Raw genomic sequence first — 24,382 nt, 5'->3', positions numbered from 1 at the left:
CTTAATATTTTTGAACAGTAGGGACTTAGTCATATTGTAGAATTTCTTTTAGTTTGGGTTTGTCTTGTGTTTTTTCATGTTTACGTTCAACTTATACATTTTTGGCTGGAATACTACGGAAGTAATGCTGTGTTCATTTCACTGCACATGATGTTGATTTGTCCCTTTACTGGTGATGTTAACTTTGATCACCTGGATAAGATGGTGTCTGCCCAAGGGGCCTCTTACAGATTTTAACAAACTGATTCTAAAACCTAATGCAAGAGTAAATAGGGGAAAATAGCTAAGAAGTTTTTGTAAAAGAGTAACAAAGGGGAATTTGTCCTACTAGATGTTGATAGATACTTAAGAGCTTTCGTAATTAAAACGGTGTGGTAATGGTACAGGAATCAATAAATAAACAGTGGGACTGAACAGAGCCCAGAAGCCCAGGCTGATATGTAGTGACAGCTGTCTCCAGTATGCTTTGCTCAGCACTTGAAACTAACTCATGGTAACACCAAAGTCTGTCAAAGCAAGTTTCTTTTACTGCTGCCAACTTAGACTTAAGATGACTCTGCCCTAAGAAGCCAGATCTTTATATATGAATCTCATACAGTGTATGGAGTCTCTGTGGCAGGAGATGCTTACATAACCAAGAATATTGTGTGCTGCTGTGGATGGATGGCCTTTGCCTGAGCAGCTTGGACTCTGGGAGTAGTAAAACCGTCTATGTACCAGTCAGGGATAGGAACCAGCTGGCCCAGTCTTCCCCGGCTTTCCTGTCCAGGCTTCCAGGTGTACAATAGAAGACCTGTCTTCTCAGGTAGAGGTAATGCTGGGCTTTATATTTGGAAAGAAGGGACCAGTTAAGTTAAACTGAATTTATCATTTAGGCTGTATGATATATATAACTAGTTAATACTTTTAGCAATAAAGGTTTTAATTTTTTTTTACAATGGCTTTATCACAAATGTTTGATAGCACATCTAGAGGTGGCTACATCTTGTGATAGGCTTATTAAGCAAAAATGTTATATGCTACTTTATTTGCAAGCTTTCGCATTTAAGATTGTGTGATGTGTCTTAATTGTGTGCCTTCTTAAAGAGCAATAGATTTTGTGTCCAAGGTGATTAGACCTGGATATTGGGATTTTATTAATTCTACTCTAGAACATGTCAATTTAGTACACAATAAAGATGGCATTTCATTTCGGTGTAGAAGGGATGACTTTCCATAAGGGGTTTAGGGACAATAGCCTATCCATTTTGCAGGAAATATTAGAGCCCTACTACCTCATAAAATACACAAAAATATGTTCTGAATGTATTCAGGTTCTGAATATTAAAAATCAAAACTAAAAAATTGTTAGAAATAAATAAGAATAGTAATTTTATAATGATGCAGAGCTAAATGAGATGTAAAGCAAATGAGCCTTTTGTTGTTGTTGCAAAGGAGCCTTAAAAGAAAAGATTGAGAGATTCAATTACACAAAAACTTCCATGTAGTAAAGGGTACCATAAACAAAATTAAAAGCCCAATAGCAGGCTGGAAGAAAGAAATAGAATAAATAAATAATTTCTACAAATCTGTGAGAAGGCAACACAATAGATAGGAAAGTGGACAGGGGATATGATCAGGCAATTCCCCAAAGAAGAAATACAAATGGGCCAATAAACATGTGAACTAGTAAAAATCAGGGAAATACAAAGTAACCTGACACCCATCAGATTGGCACAAACTAAAAAGGTTGAAGAGGGCATAAAGGAATAGGCACTACCATACACTATTGCTGGGGGTATAAATTGTTGCAGTCTTTTTGGAAAGCAATATGGCTCTATAACAATATTATATCTGTAACAATTTTTGGGGGGGGCTGCGTTGGGTCTTCATTGCTGTGCGTGAGCTTTCTCTAGTTGCGGTGAGCGGGGGCTACTCTTCCTTGTGGTACACAGGTTTCTCATTGCGGTGGCTTCTCTTGTTGTGGAGCACGAGCTCTAGGTGCGCGGGCTCAGTAGTTGCAGCACGTGGGCCCTAGAGCGCAGGCTTAGTCGTTGTGGCGCACGGGCTTAGTTGCTCCACGGCATGTGGGATCTTCCTGGACCAGGGATCGAACCCGTGTCCCCTGCATTGGCAGGCAGATTCTTAACCACTGCGCCACCGGGGAAGTCCCCTATCTGTGTCAATTTTAAGTGTATATTCCTTTGACCCCAGAAATTATGTTTCCAGAAATTTTTAGACATTTGCATATAAATCTACATAAAGAAAGCTTTGTTACAAAATTATTTGTAACAGTATTAACATTGGCGCAACCTCATCATTGCCTTATCTCGGACAGCTTCTTCCTTTGGGCTGCAAACTAAAGCCCATGTCCCTGGTTACAGTAAACTCTGGCTTACTCCCTGGGGTAAAGAGCAAGTGTGCTCATCATTGTCACATGATGAGCACACTGAAGCAAAAAGATGGCTCAGTTACCACAGGTACATACTCCCTCAGCTGCATGTTCCCTTCTGGGTATTGAGTTCACCTCTGCATACAGGTTCAGTTTTTGTTTTGTTTTGTTTTGTTTGCGGTACACGGGCCTCTCACTGTTGTGGCCTCTCCCATTGCGGAGCACAGGCTCCAGACGCACAGGCTCCGGACGCACAGGCTCAGCGGCCCTGGCTCATGGGCCTAGCCGCTCCGCGGCATGTGGGATCTTCCCGGACTGGGGCACGAACCCGTGTCCCCTGCATCGGCAGGTGGACTCTCAACCACTGCGCCACCAGGCAAGCCCACAGGTTCAGTTTTAATTTTTGACTTCTGCATTTTCTAATTGGAGTTCCTCAATCAGGTAACCTAATTCTGTGGCTGATTTTATTAGTAGCAAGTACTTTTTAGGAAAGTGGGGTTTGCACATGGAGAATTTGGGACAAGATTCAGAGAACTACTTTAAGAATCTAAAACCCAGTTAAGTTTTGGTCAAGGTTGAGGAGCCTATGCTATATTCTTTATAATGAAAATTAATGTGTAGTCTCCGTGACATTGACCCTGATAAATCCCCATGATTTATTCAAAATAAAATATGGCTTTCTAATATGTTAGTCACTCTTGGACTATAAATATGTACAAAGAAATCTTTAGTTACTGACTAAAGAGAACGAATAGTTACCTCTTTACTCCTAGCTATAAGACTTCTTGACAGGATGTATAATATTTATCATACGTTGATCAGATGCTCTTTACCCAGCAGTTTAATTTGCATAGATAATGGCATTATTTACAGAAGCCAGCAATTGAGCTAGACAGGCACTTTTTTTTTTTTTTTTTTGCGGTACGCGGGCCTCTCACTGTTGTGGCCTCTCCCATTGCGGAGCACAGGCTCCGGACGTGCAGGCTCAGCAGCCATGGCTCACGGGCCCAGCCGCTCCGCGGCATATGGGATCTTCCCGGACCGGGGCACGAACCCATGTCCCCTGCATCGGCAGGCAGACTCTCAACCACTGCGCCACCAGGGAAACCCTAGACAGGCACTTTTGATAGACATATTATGTGAGCCACAAAACTTTAAATTTTCTAGTAGCCACATGAAAAAAGTAAAAAATAGGTGACATTAATCTTAATTTTTATTTGACTCAAGAGATCAAAAATGTCATTTCAACCTATATTCAGATATAAAAATCAGTAACTTTACATTTATTTTTGGATGCTAAGTGTTTGAAATCCAGGGGATATTTTACATTTAAAGCATAGCTCAGTTTGAACCAGCCTTAGTTCAGATGCTTAGGAGTCATATGTGGCTAGTGGCCACTGTGTTGGACAGCGCAGGACTAGACTGTAAGCTGCAGAGGACAGAAAGAGTAATGGTCTTACCATTGTATCCTCAGCAACTAGTACAGTACCTGGTATGTAGAGGCGTCCAGTAATATTTTTGGCTTAATGAATGAATGAATGAGTGGGTAAATATAAAATCATCTTTCATTGACTCCTCAACCTTTAATCCATGTGAGTTACATTTGTCTCAAAAATAGTTGGCAGTAAACTTAGAATGGAATGTCTTCTCCGTTGTACAGTCGTTTAGAGAAAATCCTGGAATATACTGTATGTCTTTTCATATTTGCCCAAAAGCAGTTTCAAAAAGTATCTTTTGTCTCCAGGTAATAAAGCAAATGACATTATAGAGATTCTTAGAGTTCCTGTCTGTTGACCATAGCAACTCTGTTTTTTTTCTTAAAATTTGTCTTGCTAATTCTTAGAAACATTTGTGTTTTGAGAAGACCATTGCATAATCCAACCCCTATCCCCAAAATTGTATCTCTCTTAAGCACAATATCAAAGTCCACTGAGAGCTCTACACTGTTTTGATCATCCCTGTTACTGTTAACTTTGACCTGAAGTTAGTATCAGTGAAACTTCTGGTGTCTGTTATATATCCCTGTTTTAGGTGTTGTGGGTGATACAGGCTAATTGCTATACATGATTTTTGCCCTTTAGAAACTTAGAATTATTTGGAGAAGAAAAATAAATATTAACTAAATGAGTAGAGAAAAATTAAATTTGTAAATTTGTTCAGTGTTTTCTGTGTGCCTTAGGTTTGGTAATAGAAAGGTGAATGCAAATAATTCCTCTTCCCTCAAATAGCTTATAGCCTCCTGGGAAGATACATATATTATTAACCAATAAACATTTTAACATAATAGCAAGTATAATAAATCTGTAAAGTACAGGAATAATAATCCATTCATACAAATGAAGAAGCTGAGACTCAGTGAGTGTCAGTGACTTGCTCAAGGAAGCAGTTAGAAAGAACCTGGATTCAAATCTAGATATTTGTAGAAGTTATTGCTCTTTCTTCCACACCACGTTTTCTGTGTTTCAAGATTTTTAGAAAGAGAAATTGAGTTCACTTGAGGTAAATCACAGCTTGTGAGTAAATTTCCTCAGTGATTATAGTTTGCCTAAAATTATATTTATTATGTATTTACATAGTTATGGTGTAATCGTCTTAATTGTCCATGTCTGTCTTATTATTTGAGTGGTATGGTACTGAATTGTAAGGGCTGTAGGCTTTTTCTTTTTTTGGCCGCACTGCGCGGCTTACAGGATCTCAGTTTCCCGACCAGGGATTGAACCCAGGCCATGGCAGTTAAAGCCTAGAGTCCTAACCACTAGGCCACCAGGGAACTTCCAGGCATTGAAGGCTAGGTAGACCAGGCCAAGAGCTAAGGGAAGGACTCGACTTTCTAAGCAGAGAGACAGACGTAAACAGGCAGGAATGTGAGGGATCAGGATCAGGAAAGGCTCTGAATTGTTGTTTGAAGACTTCAAGCTTGAGCAGTAAGGAGCCATCAAAGATTCTCAGGACCAACAGGTTGGAATTAAGTGATTGGGTGATTCGTGGTTTGTTCGTTTGGTTTTTAGTTTTTCTAGCTCTGTGCAATTTCTTTTCAGTTCTTGTTTAAAAGCATACCGTAGGAAGTGGGATTTTGATTTAAAGTATAAATATGTGAGGCCTATATTAGGCTGGTAATAAATGTTTATATAACAAATGTTTATTAGGTGTCCAGCATTGTCATAAATATTAATATTATACTAGTATCTATTCCTAATATATGAAAGTAGATAAATCTGTAGGATAACAGATGACCATAGTAGCTTATTCCATCCAGTGTGTATTTAAGCATCTTTGGTTTGTAGCTATATAAGGGTTTGTGTAGACTGGTGTAAAAATTGTAAGGATAATAGAAGTAATATAAATTCCGGGGTTTTTTACTCTAAAATAATCTTGAAGTAACTTTTAGTAAACTAGTTGACATAATTTAAACTTCAGAAAGCTTACAAATACAAATTGTAGAAATAGCTTTTTTTTTTTCCTTTCTTTTGGCTGTGCAGCTTGTGGGATCTTTAGTTCCCCGACCAGGGATTGAACCCGGGGCCCCAGCATTGGAAGCACCGAGTCCTAACCACTGGACCACCAGGAAATTCCCTGAAATAGATTTTCTCAGTAAAGTTCTTAATAGGATGAAAGATGCTCTTTGAGATAAATACAGGGATATTCTTTGTTAACTACCATAATGTCTGGAGTGGTATTTAAATTCCAGACATTGCTATAACTCTTTGAAAGCCAGTTTTCTTTTTAAGTGTGTAATTATATATTGTGGAAAAATCACAGGTTTTATGTATGTGTATTTTTATTTATACATGACTCATTCACATTTGTGATTATATTTATGTAGTTCTCTAATATTTTCAGTTTAATTTCGTTGGCCTGTGTTTTCTTCTCCTCTAAGAAAATAGAAAATCTGTCCTTTTAGCTTTTGGATTATTAAACCCCTCCGCCTTCTTTTCTTGAAAACTCCAAGTTACCAGCCATTTTCTCAAGTTTATGATGCTATTTTGCCTCCCTTGGGAAAAATCTTTTTACAGTTATCAAAATCTGAAAATAGTCCTATGAAATAGAAATGGAGACTAGCTCCTTAAAATCCTAAGTAGTATGTGTGAATGTATAAAATAACCTAAGTAAATAAAAAGTACATCCACATTATAAATTTTCCCTGATTTCCTTTTAAAGATGAAATGTTTGTTGCCAAATTTTGTTTGTGCTTTTAATGTGCTGGGTCATCTGCGGAAAGCTGTCCTCTTCTCTCCTAGGCCACAGACCTCCACCAGCACGAAGCGGACATCGTTGTGTGGCAGATAATACCAATCTGTATGTGTTTGGAGGTTATAACCCAGATTATGATGAATCAGGAGGGCCAGATAATGAAGACTATCCTCTCTTCAGGGAGCTTTGGAGGTATCATTTTGCTACAGGAGTATGGCACCAGATGGGCACAGATGGCTACATGCCCCGAGAGTTGGCATCTATGTCACGTGAGTGCCAGCAGTTCTGAACTTTTGACTTTATGAAATGTCTGAGAGGTCTGGCTCAGTGTCACATGTTTTCCTTGTTAATAATGTTTAATAATACTAAATCATAATAGTAATATAATTAAACCCTGTTAATGGATAGACTCTTCCTGTGATAATACTGTGTCAGTACTATAGCATGGTGATTCAGAATCAATTGTGAGCTGGATAGTCCTGAGTTTGAACTTAGCTGTATGTCATTTACTTGACAGATGATTTTTAGCTTCTAGTTCCTTACCTATAAAATGGAATTAATAATATCTCAGAGGGTTCAACATAAAGTATCATATATATGCTAGGCAAAATGTAGTAGAAGATCAACAAATGGGGTTTGCAGCTCTTGAGCAAAGTACTTCACATGTGGTATCTGTTTAATCCTCACAACATCTCTGTGATGCCAACACTGGAATTATCGTCATTGTACAGATGAGGAAACTGAGGCTTTAGAGAGGCCCGAAGGGCAGTGGCTGTGAGTGCAAGCTCTGGAGCCAGACTGCCTGGGATTGAACCCTAGCTTGGCAAGGTTCTTTTTAGGAAACCTTCAACAAATTATTTAAACCTCTCACCACTTCTATTTTATCATTTATAAAAATGGAAAAGATAATAATAGTTCCTACCTCATAGGGTTGTTGGGAAGATTAATTTAGAGAGATTAAATAACTTTCCTGAGGTCACACGAGACTTTAAACCCAGCTCTCACGGGCACCAGAGCTCATGCTGTTGACTCTTACACTACATCAATTGAATAATTGGTTTAAAAAAAAAAAGTCACTGAAATAATACAGTTGCAGTATTTTCAGAGTATTTGCCATCAGAGAGAGAAAAAGTATATACAAGTGTGTGTGATGACAGGAGCAGAAAGTTACTAGCAGGATATTCGTGTTCTTTTTATCTGGTGGAGGATTAAGATGACAGAAACTATAATTTAAAATGTAGAGATCATTCCCCTGGCAAAAACCGAATGGTCCTTTTATCCCTTCATCCTGAGTCCCACTGGGTCTTTGCTAAGGCAGCGATGATCCTTCATTTTCTTTTGCTTTACTGTGTACTTGAACTGTGTTAAGCAGCAGTGGTGGATTGTAGTTCATATCATTCTGTATTGTTATATACAGTGTTTCATGCATTTCACAATACATGTCACATATCAGACAGTGAGCTATGTGAAATAGTGTGAATTAGATCTTTTTCTGTAAAACTTTGTAGTTTTATGTAGTTGTATGTCAGTGGTTTGAGCTATCTTCTGAAAGTATTAAAGCGGACATTTTTGAGTTTCTCAGATTTTCTGGGTTAATGTGGGAACACATTGCAGGTAGCCAGTACAAAAATGAAATTTGTGCTTCTCCTTTCCCAGTTGTGCTGCATGGAAACAACCTGTTGGTGTTTGGAGGAACAGGCATCCCATTTGGTGAGAGCAACGGCAATGACGTCCATGTCTGTAACGTGAAGTATAAGAGATGGGCTTTACTCAGCTGTCGGGGGAAGAAACCCAGTCGTATATATGGACAGGTACCAATCTATAGCCAGTCATTGTGAATGTATTTGTTCAGATTTTCTAGTTCCAGGAACAATGTCAGAATATTTATATTGCCACCAATTTTTGTTAACGGAGAATAAATTCATTGTGGTTACTATTTGATATTTCAGTTCTGATGTGAAATTGTAGTTTGTAAATCTGGTTGCTTGCCTTCTTCTTTCCTTTTTTTCCCCTTACTCTTTGTTTCTGATTAAGATCAATGATCTAGACCTGTATGGAGGTTTCTGTAAATGTCAGGACCTCACCCACCCCCAATGAGAGATTTGGCTATTTATGGCCCAGGTCCTATCCTCTTTAGAGTGTTATGATGCTTTGAAGAGCTTTCTAACCTAAGTAATAGGGTAGATGATCCCTATCTACTGAGTCCCACTGGGTCTTTGCTAAGGCAGTGATGTTAAGAGACTTTTATACAGATCTGAGCTAAAACACAGATTATGTAGAAATTAGTTTCCAGTTAGGTTCTAGTGCTTCAAACCTTAGGTTTGAAAAGTTGTATCTAAAAAGGTAGGAAAACAGCTCACCATACTTCAGGGACTCTTTGAGAGTAATGGGCTAAGCTTAAAACAACCAAAGCTGTGGCTTCTTTCTCAACTAGCACTGGCTGGCACTGGTGCTGATACATAGCTTCTGAACTATGTGTGAGGCACATACTGGATGACCATATCCCACCACAGGAGGCATTTAAACTCTAAGAAATTACCATAACAATAGCAAAACTTACACTGAGAAGAGTCTGGTGGAAAATGTCAAGTTTGGGGGACTGCCACCTCTAGACTTCTTACTTAAGGGATTCTGGTGCCTTATTTTCATATTTGCTCCTTCTCCTTAAGGGCATTTTTCTTCAGACTGCTTAGAAAGTGAAGCAGCTTTCAGTGGAAATGCTCATGTCCATGACCTATAAATTCTTTGGTTGGCTAGGACCCCTAAGGATCATCTGACGCCCTTTGCCTATCTAGATAGAACTTTCTTTCCAGTTGAGCAAAGGTAACTTTTCTAAAAATAATCTCTGTTTCTCTAAGATCTTTAGTCCTTTTTAAGGGTCTGATTTTTAGAAAGTTAAAAAATACAAGAAAATTTCATAAAAGCTGATTTGGGGATATCTAATAAGGTTACATTCTTCTTCAATCAAGTGTTAACGAGGAAGTCTCGTTCACCTTTCCTCATTATCCAGGCCATGGCTATCATCAATGGCTCCCTTTATGTCTTTGGAGGGACAACTGGCTATATTTACAGCACAGACCTGCACAAATTAGATCTCAATACCAGAGAGTGGACACAACTGAAACCAAACAACCTATCCTGTGATCTACCAGAAGAGAGGTGAGATTCTAGGATTAAAGCATATTTATTCTTTCTTGCTAAGATTTTACTTTTTTTTCAGAATATTGGCAGTATGGTTTGAAGAAGACCCTTTGGCCTGGTTAAAATAGCTAACTGGCTGTTAGATCCCAGTTCAGCATTAAAGAAGGATCTTCTGGTGAGGGAATGATATCTCCCTCTGAATTAAAGAATTTTTTTCCTGTTATTTCCTCTTGTACTTCAGTTTTCCTGCATTAGGAAAATAGTGAAACCAATGGTAACAATTGTAACTAAATTTCATATTACAGGCAAAATAATTACATTCTAGTTACTTTTTGATTTCCCTTCTTAACTTGCATATTAGGATTCTTTGGCTTATTTGCTTACAACCGTATCCCCAGTAAGAACACAGTGCCTTGCCCATAGTGGTACTCAGTGAGTGTTGGTTGGATGGATGGAAGAAAGGAAGGGAAGGTCATTTATTTTAAGTGCTCTGTTAAACACTCAAACATCACATGATTCTCTTTAGTTGCCTTCTAGTAGCAGTCGTAGATCTTTCACTTTTTTTTTTTCCTAATAGCAGTTGCCTCTTCTTAGAATTAAACTCACTGGAAAACTTAAAGAGGTTTTTTTGCCCTCTAGTTTAAAAGCAAAGACAGTAAATAATTTTTTATTCACTGTTTAGACTATTATGTCTTTGTTGCCTTTAAAAAAACGACATATGGGTGCCAAGGAAGACTTATTTCTATTGTAGTATCTTAGTGGGCTGATTATTGCAGAACTACCATGAGAGGACTTGGGAGCTGGCTTCGTATGGGGAGCAATTTTGATGTAATTTATTTTATCAGCACCAGGGCCTCCAGGGAAAGGAGGAAATAGATTGTTTTCAAAGCATTTTCACATGGTTGCCTTCTTTGAATCATCTTATGGACATATTATAACTTGTTTCAGCTTTTAGCTAGACTGCTTGGATAAAAGTTCTGGTAGGTGTTTCATATTATATTCACAGTTTTATGTAGCATAATTTTTCTGATATTTTAATATCTGTTAAATAAGTGTCTTAATTTGAAAGCCCATAGTCTAAGCTTTCTAATTAAATGTAGGCAAATCACTTTTTAAAACTGTAATAATTTCCCCCCTTATACAAAGTTATCACAAAAAGATTATAGAAAATCTAGAAAATACCAATAAGCAAAATGAAGAAAATAAAAAGCAAAATCTAAACTCAGGGATAACCAGGGTTAACATTTTGCATGTATCCTTATAGTCATTTTCTGTGCATATTTGTATATCTATAAATTCTTAGTAGGATTATAGCCTATCTGCTCTTATATAACTGATTTTTTTTTTCAGTTAATGACATGAAAAGAAGTTCTCAGTATATTAACCATCCTCTGTTCCTACATTCTTATTGGTTGCATGCTAATCCATTTTTTATATATTGTATAATTTATTTAACCAATTCACTATTATTAAACATTTGGGTTATTTCCAATAATTTATTATTATAAATAATGATGCAATAAAAAGTCTTGCAGCCAAATCTTAGGTAGATCATTTTTCCCATAATTATAAATGTATTTTATTGTATATTTTCAGATACAGACATGAGATTGCACATGATGGGCAGAGGATTTACATCTTGGGAGGTGGTACTTCTTGGACAGCTTATTCCTTAAACAAGGTATATTAAAAAAGAGAGAGAGAGGAAGAAGGCTAGAGAGAGGCATGTGTTATACTAAGCATAATAAGTAACAATTCTGTTACTGTAGATATTGTAATTTTCAAGCAGTTTCTTCATCAACACCTATTTTGTGTTAGACGCTCTTTATAAGGTTGAACTCTGTGCCCCTGATATGCTTTCCAGTTGACAGTTGCATAATTACGCACTGAAAATACTTTATTAGAATTATCTCTTTATGCTAGATGAGAAAAGACATTAAAAGAAAGATAATAGTAGGTTAAATGGAGCAACTAATTAGATTTGGAACCAGGATTCTCAGAATGTCACATCCCTCTCATTGTCAGTGCTGTGTATCTAAAAAGAACAGGCATGTTTAGGACTGCACATCACTACCTTTAGAAAGCTGCGTTCTGAAGGGCTTTGATTCATCTGTCTCTGTGGCATTTCTAAATCCATATGTCCCAGGGGAAATCTGTAGGCCTCAGAGCTCCTGATTGGGAACCTTAATGGTCTTTTTCAAGTTTTGTCAAAACTGCAGTTCCGTGTTTTCTTACCAACACTTGCTTTCTTCTGTTATAAAAATGATACATGTTCATTGTAGAAAATGTGCAAGTTGCAGAATTCCAACTTTCTTCTTCATTCTTTTCTATGATTTAAAAATAATAAAATTATGTATGTGCTTAATTTTCAATTGCTTCATTTAATGTTTTGCCTTATATTAGAATTAGGAAAGATCAGAGAATAGCAAAGGAAAAGAAGGCTTTTCAACCAAGAATGTTTGTACAGGCTGTTATGAAAAATCCAGTTTTCAGGCTAGCTAAAATTTTTTGTGTATCCTCTTTTTTTCTTTTCTCTCCAAGATTCATGCATATAACCTTGAAACGAATGCATGGGAGGAAATTGCAACAAAACCCCATGAAAAAATAGGTAAATTTAAAATATTGATTCATTTATCTTTAATAAATGTATTTTATAGTTTTACTTGTTCTGAAAGAGAAAAAGGAATTTTATTGCATTATATGAGAAGAAAAATATCTGTTAAATTGGTATTAGAAATTACTTGTGGGACTTCTCTGGCGATCCAGTGGTTAAGACTCCAAGCTTCCACTGCAGGGCACACAGGTTCGATCCCTGGTCTGGGAACTAGGACCCCGCATGCTGTGCGGCGTGGCCAAGAAAAAAAGAAAAGAAATTACTTGTATTCCTTAGCCCAATTATTATTCTTCCTCAGCAACTGAGCAGAGACTTTTATTTTTTTTATTTCATTTTTTTAAATTTTATTTATTTATTTATTTTTGGCTGCATTGGGTCTTCATTGCTGGGCACAGGCTTTCTCTAGTTGCAGTGAGCGGGGGCTACTCTTCGTTGCGGTGTGCGGGCTTCTCATTGCAGTGGCTTCTTTTGTTGCGGAGCACAGGCTCTAGGCACGTGGGCTCAGTAGTTGTGGCTCACGGGTTCTAGAGCGCAGGCTCAGTAGTTGTGGCGCACAGGCTTAGTTGCTCCTCGGCATGTGGGATCTTCCCGGACCAGGGCTTGAACCCGTGTCCCCTGCATTGGCGGGCGGATTCTTAACCACTGTACCGCCAGTGAAGCCCATGAGCACAGACTTTTAATGGGGATTGGTGAATTCTGTGGAAGAGGGGAAATCTGGGTAGGATAAAAGTAGGCCCTTAAATCAAGATCTACCTGTCTCTTTGTGGGTAAAAGGGCTTGGGAAAGCCACTAGTAACCCCTGCCCACTGCCACCTCACTTTGTTTTCCTGACACCTTAACATTATATCATTATGATGAAACTTATGATGGCTTTATTCTAGTGTGAAATAAGGCAGGATTGGAAGGACTAGTCAATGTTTGCTTTAATGCAACAAAGGGATTGTTTTAAGCAAGTTGTTCATAGTATGTCTTTTGCTGTGTCGGATCACCATTACTCCCAGTCTTTCTGTGAATAATGGAATTTCTGTATTTATGTGTTTGGCAGGTTTTCCTGCAGCCCGAAGGTGTCACAGTTGTGTTCAGATAAAAAATGGTAAGGATTTTAAATAACAGGCTGGTTCTGTTTTTGTAATTGTACATACTGAGATTATTTTATTTCTTAATGATAACTCTTTAAAAGAGGCATAACTTTGGGGAGAGTCTATTTCTTTTAGTTTAGACTTAAAGGGAAATCCATAAAGTTCTGCGTCTCTCAGCAATTTTCATAAAGTAAACGAATGTATTGTTTGGGTTCCCTCAGTTATCACAGAACTCAAAAATAAGTGATAAATAAGCTTTTACTCTACCACCTAATCGTTCAGCACCCCACCTCAACAGATGTCTCTGGTTTTGGTGGGTAACACTAATAATCCTGACATACAGTAGAAACCTTGGTAGACATTGTATTAAAATTGTAATGGCTCCTTCAGAGTGTTATTTCATTAAGTTTATTCTCTTCTCTATCTGATACCAGATAGAACTCTTAGCGCATTCTTTGGCCATATTACAACACAAGCATTGTATGGCTTCAGAAAGCAGCTGCAGCTACTTTATCTGAGTGTGATAAATGACTCCTCTTTGGACAACCGTCCTGTCTTTTAATTTACAGCTTATTTTATAGTTGGATATACCACCTTAAATTTTTGGAGGGGAGGAAGGTGTGTGTAAATGAGTTTGATAGCCTGTATCCTTTCAGCAGCTTAGTTCAGATTTTACTAGGATTATGCTGCCATCTCTAGTACAGAGGCGCTTTTTATTATGCTTCTGCTCTTTGGACAAGATTTATAGATAGTGGCGTTGTTCAGCTTTGCCTCTCTAAGAACGGATCCATACTTTTTTTAAATCCTAGCCAGAAAAGTTTCCAGTGTATTTTATAGTTTAATTGTATTGACTTAAACTTGATCTAGATTTGAGTTAACACGTGTATTCATTTGGTTCTTTGAGTCCAGGCACCATACAAATGGAATTCAGCTATAGTTGTGGGCATTTAGCTTGAAGGTTCACATAGCCTTTGTTACATGTTGTCTACTTAGTTATAACTAACTGACTTTATAAAAACAAAAAGAACAATAATTAAAAAAAAACCTTTGATTTTGGGAAGGTTTTGTTCCTGACATAAATAACTGGTACAGGTCAAATGGGACTTCAAACTGTCCGCTTCGGGCTGGAGAAAGCTTGGAAAAACCTCTTTTGTGCCCCCAAACTGAACATTGCAGGTTAATTGTCTAAGTAGAGAATGTTTGTCTCTATGGGCAGAAAAATGTCTATCCTTTTCAGGATGTTATTTAAAAGGAGAGTTTGCAGCCTGGTGGCCTGCAGATGTGTTCTCTTTGGCTCATGTGTGTATTACAGTTTTTGAATTAGTGGCCAATATTTAAAAATCAAAATGTTTCACTTTTCAAAAAATCTGGATTTCCAGCGTCTTTTAAAAAATTGGAAGATCTGGCAGTTGCTGACCCTAAGTCCTGCATGGCATCGATGAGCTGGAGCTGCATCGCCATCTTCCTCGTTAGAGCATGTGCACTCCTGTTTGTTCCCTGGACCTATTTGTTTATTTTCCCTGAACCTTCTTGCTCATTCACTTCCTATGCCTGGCACCTGTAGTTGAGAACCTAGACATGAAGCTTCCTCAGAGACTTGCATTCTTAGCCCTAGCAAAGATCCCAACATAGTGTCCGAACTTTAGTGAGGGACAGGACAGCAGCATGAGCGGCCCGCCAGCTGGAGTCCTGTATGGTATGGGGACTGAACTGGTCCCGTGTCACCTAGCCGTGAGAGCTACTACAGGACATGCTGTCACCGTGGCCCTTTTCCTTTGTGTGATTTTGGCTTTCTCTTTTCCTGATAGATGTGTTCATTTGCGGGGGCTATAATGGAGAAGTGATCCTGGGAGATATCTGGAAGCTGAATCTGCAGACTTTTCAATGGGTAAAGCTCCCAGCTACCATGCCAGAGCCAGTTTATTTTCACTGTGCAGCTGTTACACCAGTAAGCTTTCATTTTCGTATCTTTTTTATGTAGTTGCAGATGATAAGGAGATATTTTTAGAGATATAGCAAGAAAAGAAGATTCTGATATTAGCAAAGCTTGGATTAAGAATGTGTTTTTAAAACCTTTCTTCCAAAGCTAGCTCTTCCTCTGAGAAAAGGGGAGAAAAACCATCATAATACAAGCTTAAAAGAGCAACATAAATGTAAAAGCAATGCTACATGTGGCATTCAGGCCCTGACAGTGACATCAAAGGTGTTTCCTGGGAAGGCAGAACAGTTTTACCCCCAAGATGCCATGTTATTGAAGATTCTACTAGTTTCTTGAATGCAAAGACCTTTATTTTCACCTTGTACCCTAGTACTGGGCACAGGGGATGCCTAATATAGTCTTAGTTTACCGTTGTTGGAGTTGTTGTTGAAGTAAAACCAGCCTCTTGCTTTTCCCTTAGTAACTCCTTCAGTATCTAAGCCTTTCTTGATCTCTGCACTGTGTTGGGATCAGTGAGAAACTTTTCTGTTTCCTGTTGTCTAATTCAGCCTACTATGAACTTTTTGGCTGAATCTTCAGCGTAAGTACCTGTTTCTCTCCCATGTGAATTTATCCTCTTTTGACTGCCATTTGTTCATAGGCTGGTTGCATGTACATTCATGGAGGAGTGGTGAACATCCACGAAAATAAACGGACTGGGTCGTTGTTTAAGATCTGGCTGGTGGTTCCTAGCCTGCTGGAACTGGCGTGGGAGAAGCTGCTTGCGGCCTTCCCCAACCTAGCAAACCTCTCCCGGACACAGCTTCTGCACCTTGGACTCACACAGGGACTCATCGAGCGCTTGAAATGAGGATTTCTGGACTGTTCATTGATACTGGAAATGTTAATTTAAAGAGACTCCTTTATTTATGGGCAGTGTAGAATGTGCTACAGAGAGGATTGGTTACCCTGATCAAGGCCTTATTCAGAAAATACATCAGATGCCTTTCTGTAAATTGTTTTAAGTTTATGGAATCTCACTTTCCCTCGTGCTTTTTTCTTTGCTTCTCTCCCTTCTGCCCCAGTACACACACACATACTCACATACTCCCTCTTCCTTGATGGAGTTGAGGGAAAGTCTGAAAGTTCCTTAATAATGTTATGAATTAAGATAAGATAAAGAAAATTTTAGAGGAACTCTAAGGATATGACCCTGTCAGGCAGTGCTCTATAAATTAAAGCAACGTCATCGATAAAAACAAAAATAAAATTTAAAAAATTAAATCCAGCAACAACAACAAGAAGTTTTGGGGATAGAACAAGAAGGCTAACCTTGAGACTCTTGCATATTATAGGGAAAGCTAGATGTTTAACTTCCTGTTTTCAAAGGTACATCTAACTGAGTAGCTGGATCTAATGGCAGCGGTGGTTGATGTCTTGCTGCCTAGGTACCCAAACCGATCCTTTGACTTTGGAGAAAAGTTAAGCAGCTCAGCAGCTCTTGATTAGTGATTTCTTTTCTCATCCTTATGGTGCCAGCAGTGATTAGAGTTGACTTGTCTAAAGACTTTACTGTGTGTTGTAATTGTGCTGTTTGTCGTTGCTCTTAGAAATTATGGCACCAAGAACATGTCAAATCAAGAAATTTATGGTGGTCACAGTTCTTCGTTCTGGGCAGTTTTGAAATTCTCCTATGCTTATTAATGGTTTCAAGTATCTTTTTGACTTCACTGTGGGGAATTGCAGACCCTAAGTGTGTGGCATAAATGCTGTGGGACATAAATGTAAGTTCGTGAGAGGCCTGAATAGAGCAGGGCAGGGAGGGCTTCTGCTCTGGGCTGTGAACTTTGACTGTCATATCGGCCATTTCCTTTCAGAACTGTTTCTTTTTTTTCTTTCTTTATTGGAGTATAATTGCTTTACAATGGTGTGTTAGTTTCTGCTTTATAACAAAATGAATCAGTTATACATATACATATGTTCCCATATCTCTTCCAGAACTGTTTTCTTTTCTCACTCTGGGCCGTGCACCTGCCGTATTCTCAGGCAATGGGTTTTATCTCTAGAAAACCAGTTGGCCCTTGATTTTTCTCTTAGCTTTTTGCCTCATTTTCTGTCTGCTTTAATGTGCATGGTGCTGTGAGTAATTACCTAGTAACTGGATAAAAGGTCTTGGGGAAAAGCCACAGGTCATTCTTCCTGAAGAACTAAGTATCATTTTTAAAACTAGCATGAGGAAGGAATGAAACTGAGGATCATTCACTTTTTGGTGTGAAATTTTAGTTCTGGTTTGTTTTGTGTTGTATTTTAATTCTAAAAAAGAAATGACCTAAGTTTTTACTTGCTTTGCCATCAGGCTGCTAGAGTGGTCACTGAGACATGAGCAGTTGGAAGTCCTTCGGTGTATGAAAGGTGCTAAAGGTGTGCAAGAGGGCACAGTGCTGATCATTCCGTTGGTTACGTCATAACAGGAGACTCAGATGGGAGACTAGGGACATGTTTTTGCTTTAAGTGCCTCTTTTTCGCTTAGCTTTTAAAATTATTCTTCTCCCTTCGTCCCAGAAGGGAATCTCTTAGGCTCATGTGTGGATTGAAAATCACCTTTGAGTTATGGCTAAAAAGTTACCATCTAGTGTTCAATTCTGGGGAAGAGAAGAATGTGGCCTCTAGACTTGGACTCCTAACCTCCAGGCCTTATTATAACCTCCCATCCATGTGGGGTTGAGTTCATAGAGCCTGTGTTCTGCAAGGTCTTGTAACAACGTTTCATCTGTGAGTTTGGGTCCTTTTGGGGAATGAGGGGGTAGGGGGGAAGCAGGGAAAGCAGCAACTCCTCCAGAGGCCCCATCCCCCTCTTGCCATGACCAGTCTGGCCTTTAACTTCTTGCCACCCACTGCTAGGCTTGTTCCAATGAGGAGCTCTCTCCAGAGCAGGTCAGTCTGAGCAGCTCCATTAGTTCAAAACAAAGCTTTGCTGCATGACTCCAATCTAGTCTCTGGATGTTTGGGCAGAAACTATCCATAATTAAACAAGTCACACTACCCAGGGTGGCAAAAGGATCTTTGTCCTGGATTTTTTTTTTTTTAACATCTTTATTGGAGTATAATTGCTTTACAATGGTGTGTTAGTTTCTGCTTTATAACAAAGTGAATCAGTTATACATATACATATGTTCCCATATCTCTTCCCTCTTGTGTCTCCCTCCCTCCCACCCTCCCTATCCCACGCCTCTAGGTGGTCACAAAGCACCGAGCTGATCTCCCTGTGCTATGCGGCTGCTTCCTACTAGCTATCTATTTTACGTTTGGTAGTGTATATATGTCCATGCCACTCTCTCACTTTGTCACAGCTTACCCTTCCCCCTCCCCATATCCTCAAGTCCATTCTCTAGTAGGTCTATGTCTTTATTCCCATCTTACCCCTAGGTTCTCCATGACTTTTTTTTTTCTTAGATTCCATATATATGTGTTAGCATATGGTATTTGTTTTTCTTTTTCTGACTTAACTTCACTCTGTATGACAGACTCTAGGTCCATCCACCTCACTACAAATAACTCAATTTCGTTTCTTTTTATGGCTGAGTAATATTCCATTGTATATATGTGCCACATCTTCTTTATCCATTCGTCTGTTGATGGACACTTAGGTTGCTTCCATGTCCCAGCAATCCTACTACTGGGCATATACCCTGAGAAAACCATAATGCAAAAAGAGTTATGTACCAAAATGTTCATTGCAGCTCTATTTACAATGTCCTGGATTTATAGGGATCAAAGACTGAATGTTCAGCCTCTGTGCTTATCCTTCCATAGTCCTTGGGATATAAGCAGGTCTCTAATTCTGTGACACAGAGAGCTGAAAGAGAGACTGGTTCAATCCACACTTGCTAGCATCTTTTTTTTTTTTTTTTTTTTTTTTGCGGTGCGGGGGCCTCTCACCGCTGTGGCCCCTCCCGCTGCGGAGCACAGGCTCCGGATGCGCAGGCTCAGCGGCCATAGCTCAGGGCCCAACCACTCCGTGGCATGTGGGATCTTCCCGGACCGGGGCACAAACCCCTGTCCCCTGCATCGGCAGGCGGACTCTCGACCACTGCGCCACCAGGGAAGCCCCTAGCATCCTTTTTAAAACCTTTTGAAGGCGGTATTCTTTGAGGTAGACTTTGGAGGCCTGACATCCAAGACCTTGTGTGTGACGTTTTCATAAAAGTACATATCTTTGGTCTAAAGTGTCTTCTTTTAATATAACACTAGTGAAAATGATGTAGTATGATCAGCTCTGAGTGCTATAGAACCACACATGTGCACGTGTTCTGGATGCCAAATGAGACTGTGTGTATGATGACTTAAATGTAGATGACTAGAATTTTATATAGGGAGTCACCAGGCATTTTAGTATATCCAAAACCAGCACTCTGAATTCCTGACACTGTTACTTGACTTAGGAAAGTTTATGCCTGCTGCTTCTCTGCCTCTTTGAGGTACTCCCAGCTATCTTACTGCAGTCCTGTAAGTTTAAGTGCAATATATAGAAACACATATGGATATATACAGATTATATATAAGGTGTGACTATAAAGCAGGTAGACTACTATTTTGTATCTGTCTTGGGGAAGCCAGCTCATTACTTTAGAGTCAAATTATACCAAAAATTTGAGATGTGATTGGCTGGCTTAGGCCAACTCTTGGTAAAGCTGGACTTTCAAGTCCAGTACCTCCTTACTCCAACTCTTTAGAGACTTGTTGTTTCTCGGGTTTGTTAGAATTGAGACTTTTCCCCAGTCATATTTGTACTATCTCATGTTTGCATATCTTCTTACATTTCTTTGCCTAGGAACAAGGAAGTCTACCTGTAAGGAGTTTTCTAAATGGAGAATTAAAACCTAATATTTAATACTATGAGTTCTCCCATGTATATACTAATTTATCTGTGAAAGTAATACTTTATTAAATGAAGAAAATGATGCTTTCTTCATTTAATAAGGTATTTTCCATATTCTGGAAAATCTATAAACCAATATAGAATAGATTGAAATTTTAACTGTTCAGGGGCCAAACTGAAACCCTTTCTACTGGCAAATCTTCTTTTTTTAGGGCCCTGGTGACATGATGTAAAAATTTGCTCTAAGCTATTCGTGTCCATTACATAGCTAGATTTAAAAATATAATAATAAACATTAACATTTCTAAGCAAAAGGTATATTAACAGTGACCTTTCATTACCCAGAGTAAAGCACAGATAATTGAAATCCATAGATAATCAGTGTTTCAACTTTTCTATCAAACAATTGATTGATTTATAGTTCTTCCTTCTCCCTACCCTTTCCCACAAGCATCTCCTTTTCAGTGGAGTGGGGCTAATGTGTAGTCAGAAATTGAAAAGCAGGAATCACGGAGGGGCTAGAAACCAGCAAACATATAGGCAGCCCAGTTAGCTGTAGGTGGTCAACCTGATGACAGTGGTTAATGGTGAGTTTAGATGTCACTCTTCACTCTTCTGCTTTGGTATAGTCTCCTGCCCTGAGTTCTAGGCTGTCTCTCCTATAACCACCAAAGAACTCTTAGCACATATTGGAAGAAAAAAGCTGTGTATGATGCAGAGGAAATCCCATCATTTGAATACATTTCTTTGGATCTTTGCAAATACTTGCTTTTCCACTATTCTTGAAGGAGCCTCAACCTTTCCTACAACCCATAGCTTGGCTTATAGGAAAGGTTGAATTATCCTCTAAGACTACGTTGGTCTTAATTCTGTAAAACCAGTTTGTTTTTATGTGGTCTTAAAGATGTTTAGAAGGTGGCATAGGTTACTGAATTGTCCACCTGCCAGCACTCTGATATAGCACAAAAAGTCAATTTCCTCATTCTTCATTGTTCTAGCATTGAGCTCCAGGATGGATGAGGGTTTATGGTCCTATGATCATAAGCTTCCAAAACTGGTCACCATTCGCTTAAATTGCTTAGGTTCCCCAAATGCCTCGGGGGTCTAGGAGCGTTGGCAGGGCCTGAGGTAGGCTTGGTAGAGCTCTGTAACCTCTGTGTGCATCGCCACCAGATCATGCCCAGCAGTGGCGTTTCCCTTCTAAGGTTGTTAGATTTGGTGGAAAGTGACCTCTTCCCTTACCTGGTGTTATGGAAAGAAGTTTTGAGTTGTGCTTCAAAAGTGGTACCATCTTTTTAACATAACTTTCATGTTTTTATCTTTTATTTTTTTCACTTTTTAGAAGTTTTTAAAAGGCCCTGCTTAGTCACTGTACAGGGTGAGTCAGAGGCAGTTTCACCAAGCTGTAGTAATTGCTGTTTTACTAGTTGCACATTTAGAATACAAAGGAGGCATCAGAAACACACTGATTTTCTCTAAAGCCACTTCCTTGTACACAGAGTCTGAGCAGGGACAGCGCCAGGCATCTCCCTGTAAAGGCACCTGCCAATGAGGATATTTCTGGAAGAACTAGGCAAGAAAGGGAAACCTCACTCACATGCAGTCTCTGAGGCGAGCCTGGGCTTGGCTCTTGGTACAGGGTATGCTTAGGCCACACACGATGCTTGCCTTACTTTAAAGCTGTTTGCCACAGTCCTGTTAAATAGTGTGGAAGTCCTTTTGCAGTCTGGTGTGCATGCCATATGATCAGGACAGCTTTTCCCACCTTACCTGGTTTCCTACAAGCAGGTAGGAAATATAGTGAATTTACCCTAAAATGTCCAGTCTGTATTTATGTATCTTGTCAGTGTTTTGCTGTTGGTTTTCTAAAACAATCTGATCAATAAATCTTATCCAGATCTATTTGGTTCAAGGCCACCTTGATTGTCTGACAGTAACTTGTGTATGTGAGCTCACCTCTATGACCCAAGCGTCAGTCCAACCTACCTCCGCCACTCCCTTTACCACCCCACAGGGTCCAGTTTTCTCTCTGTGTCGTCTACCTTTCACACCCACCCACTGTGGGCACCTTCTCTCTGCTCCCCCTCTGCAACTCCTGGACACACGTAATCCACTCAACGCAACGTGGCTCCCTCCAGGACATCAGCAAGGGAGTAACTGTGGGGCAAGGCATACTCCCTTTTACTGCCCCCTCCCATATATTCCCCAGACCACCTCCACACAAGTTTATATGGAGGTATCAAGACTTCTGAAGGGTTGGAGGAGCTACAGGGAATTCAGAGGAAGAATGTGAACCTTTACATACAGAGTCACGACTATCTGTATGATTCAAGGGAAAAGCCCCAGGAGGATCTGAGCCCTTCGCCAAGGTCCTTTGGGAATGAAACCACAGTTCCTAGTTCTGGAACTGGTCTTCCAGATGCTTCCTTCTCCAAGACCTCTGCTTTGTGTAGTTTCACTTCTAATGAGATCCCCTCTCCCAGTAGTACTTTTCTTCATGTCTCTTTAAGTGTGAAGTAGGGTGGACACTCGCAAGTCTGGTCACTTTTAAGGTCTCCCATCCAGAATTGCACATGCACCTTTCGTTTTCCAGTGTTTCCATTGACAAACTTTTGGATCAAATACACCTTCCCGGGATGAATAATCTTAGATATTATAAATCCACAAGGAGGAAAAGATATAATTTCTGCCCCTTAATTAATTCATAAACCTTCCCAGCCCACCTTACAGTTAACATTTTACAGTTATTACGCAGAGCAATTTTATTTCCTTTGGTTTATTTTTCCTGTCTCTTCAAAAGTATACTCCCCTCAGACCTCCCAGGAATAAGAAATGGACCTTACACCTTTTAAACCAGCCAGAGCTTCAAAATGAACTCATGTTAGTATCTGATTTGGTTCTTAGATGAGACCCATTGTAGCTTAGGAGGAGTTTTCAGTGGCTTAGTTGGTTCGGGTGGGTTTGTTCTGCCAGTTTCATGCATAAAATTCTAGTTTGTCAAAATGCTATCACTAAACTACTGTTAACTGAATAGTACAACCACATTCTCTTGAGTTACTCTTCTGCAGTAATTGTTTGAGGGGAGAAGACATTGATAAAACTATCCAGTTCCCATACTACCTTCAGATGAAAGGCCCAGGTTCCAGACCAGCCCTAGACTATAGAATTTTCCATGATGATGGAAATGTTCTGTGTTTGCACTGTCCAATATGTAGTAGCCACTAGCTGCTGGCTCTTGAGCACTTCAAATGTGGTTTTTGTGACTGAGAAACTAAATTTTAAATTTGATTTAGGGCATCCCTGGTGGCGCAGTGGTTGAGAATCTGCCTGCCAATGCAGGGGACACGGGTTCGAGCCCTGGTCCGGGAAGATCCCACATGCCGCGGAGCAACTAAGCCCGTGCACCACAACTACTGAGCCTGCACTCTAGAGCCCGCGAGCCACAACTACTGAGCCCACGTGCTGCAACTACTGAAGCCTGTGTGGCTAGAGCCCGTGCTCCACAACGAGAGAAGCCACTGCAATAAGAAGCCCACGCACCACAACAAAGAGTAGCCCCTGCTCGCCACAACTAGAGAAAGCCCGCGCGCAGCAACAAAGACGCAATGCAGCCAGAAATAAAATAAAAAAATAAAACAAATCTAAAAAAAACTTTTTTTTTAAATTTTTGATTTAAATTTATTTAAATGTAAATAGTCACACGTGGCTAGTGGCTACCTAGACAGTACAGTTCTAGAAAAAGACATCCTGGAGAATTGGGAGACCAGGGCTTGGCTCTTGGCTCAGTCCATAATAGTTCTGTATGCAATTTGCTTTCCTTTGGGCCTTGGTTTACTCATCTGTCAAGTGAGGAGTTTGGCTAGATAATCTCCAAGGTCCCTTTCAGATCTAACATTCTGTGATTATGACCAAAGGCCTGGAGCATAATGGTGAACATCATACGTGAGAATCCACACTAGGACTGGACTTGCATTAGCTCTTCACCTTGATCTTCATATTAAAATCGTTGATCCTACTTTGATAGGAGGTCTACTGCAAAAGCCAGGTAGTTCCTTAGTGAGTGACACAGTAAAGGGTACCCACTTGCTCATTGCAGGCTCCGAGGAAGAGTGCTGAAAATGGAGTATGGAATAGAACAAGGCCAGCTGCCAGACTCACCTATGACCCACTGGTTTCCAAGCACGAGGCC

General features: G+C 39.6%; 1 protein-coding gene across 1 annotated transcript in view; it reads left to right on the top strand.

Annotated features, from left to right (window-relative positions):
• Window positions 1-23,480, top strand: part of KLHDC10 (kelch domain containing 10) — a 59,894-nt gene extending 36,414 nt beyond the window's left edge. The window contains exons 3-10 of the mRNA XM_030853806.2: window positions 6,610-6,831; window positions 8,219-8,373; window positions 9,573-9,721; window positions 11,300-11,384; window positions 12,245-12,311; window positions 13,363-13,410; window positions 15,205-15,344; window positions 15,976-23,480. Of these exons, the coding sequence (XP_030709666.1) occupies window positions 6,610-6,831; window positions 8,219-8,373; window positions 9,573-9,721; window positions 11,300-11,384; window positions 12,245-12,311; window positions 13,363-13,410; window positions 15,205-15,344; window positions 15,976-16,185 (1,076 nt within the window). The 3' untranslated portion in view covers window positions 16,186-23,480. The remainder of the gene's footprint in view (window positions 1-6,609; window positions 6,832-8,218; window positions 8,374-9,572; window positions 9,722-11,299; window positions 11,385-12,244; window positions 12,312-13,362; window positions 13,411-15,204; window positions 15,345-15,975) is intronic.
• The last annotated feature ends 902 nt before the right edge of the window (window positions 23,481-24,382 follow it).

Source organism: Globicephala melas, chromosome 9 (assembly GCF_963455315.2).
Source record: "Globicephala melas chromosome 9, mGloMel1.2, whole genome shotgun sequence".
In the NCBI taxonomy this organism is placed as follows: domain Eukaryota; kingdom Metazoa; phylum Chordata; class Mammalia; order Artiodactyla; family Delphinidae; genus Globicephala; species Globicephala melas.
This window is presented reverse-complemented; position numbering and strand designations above follow the sequence as displayed.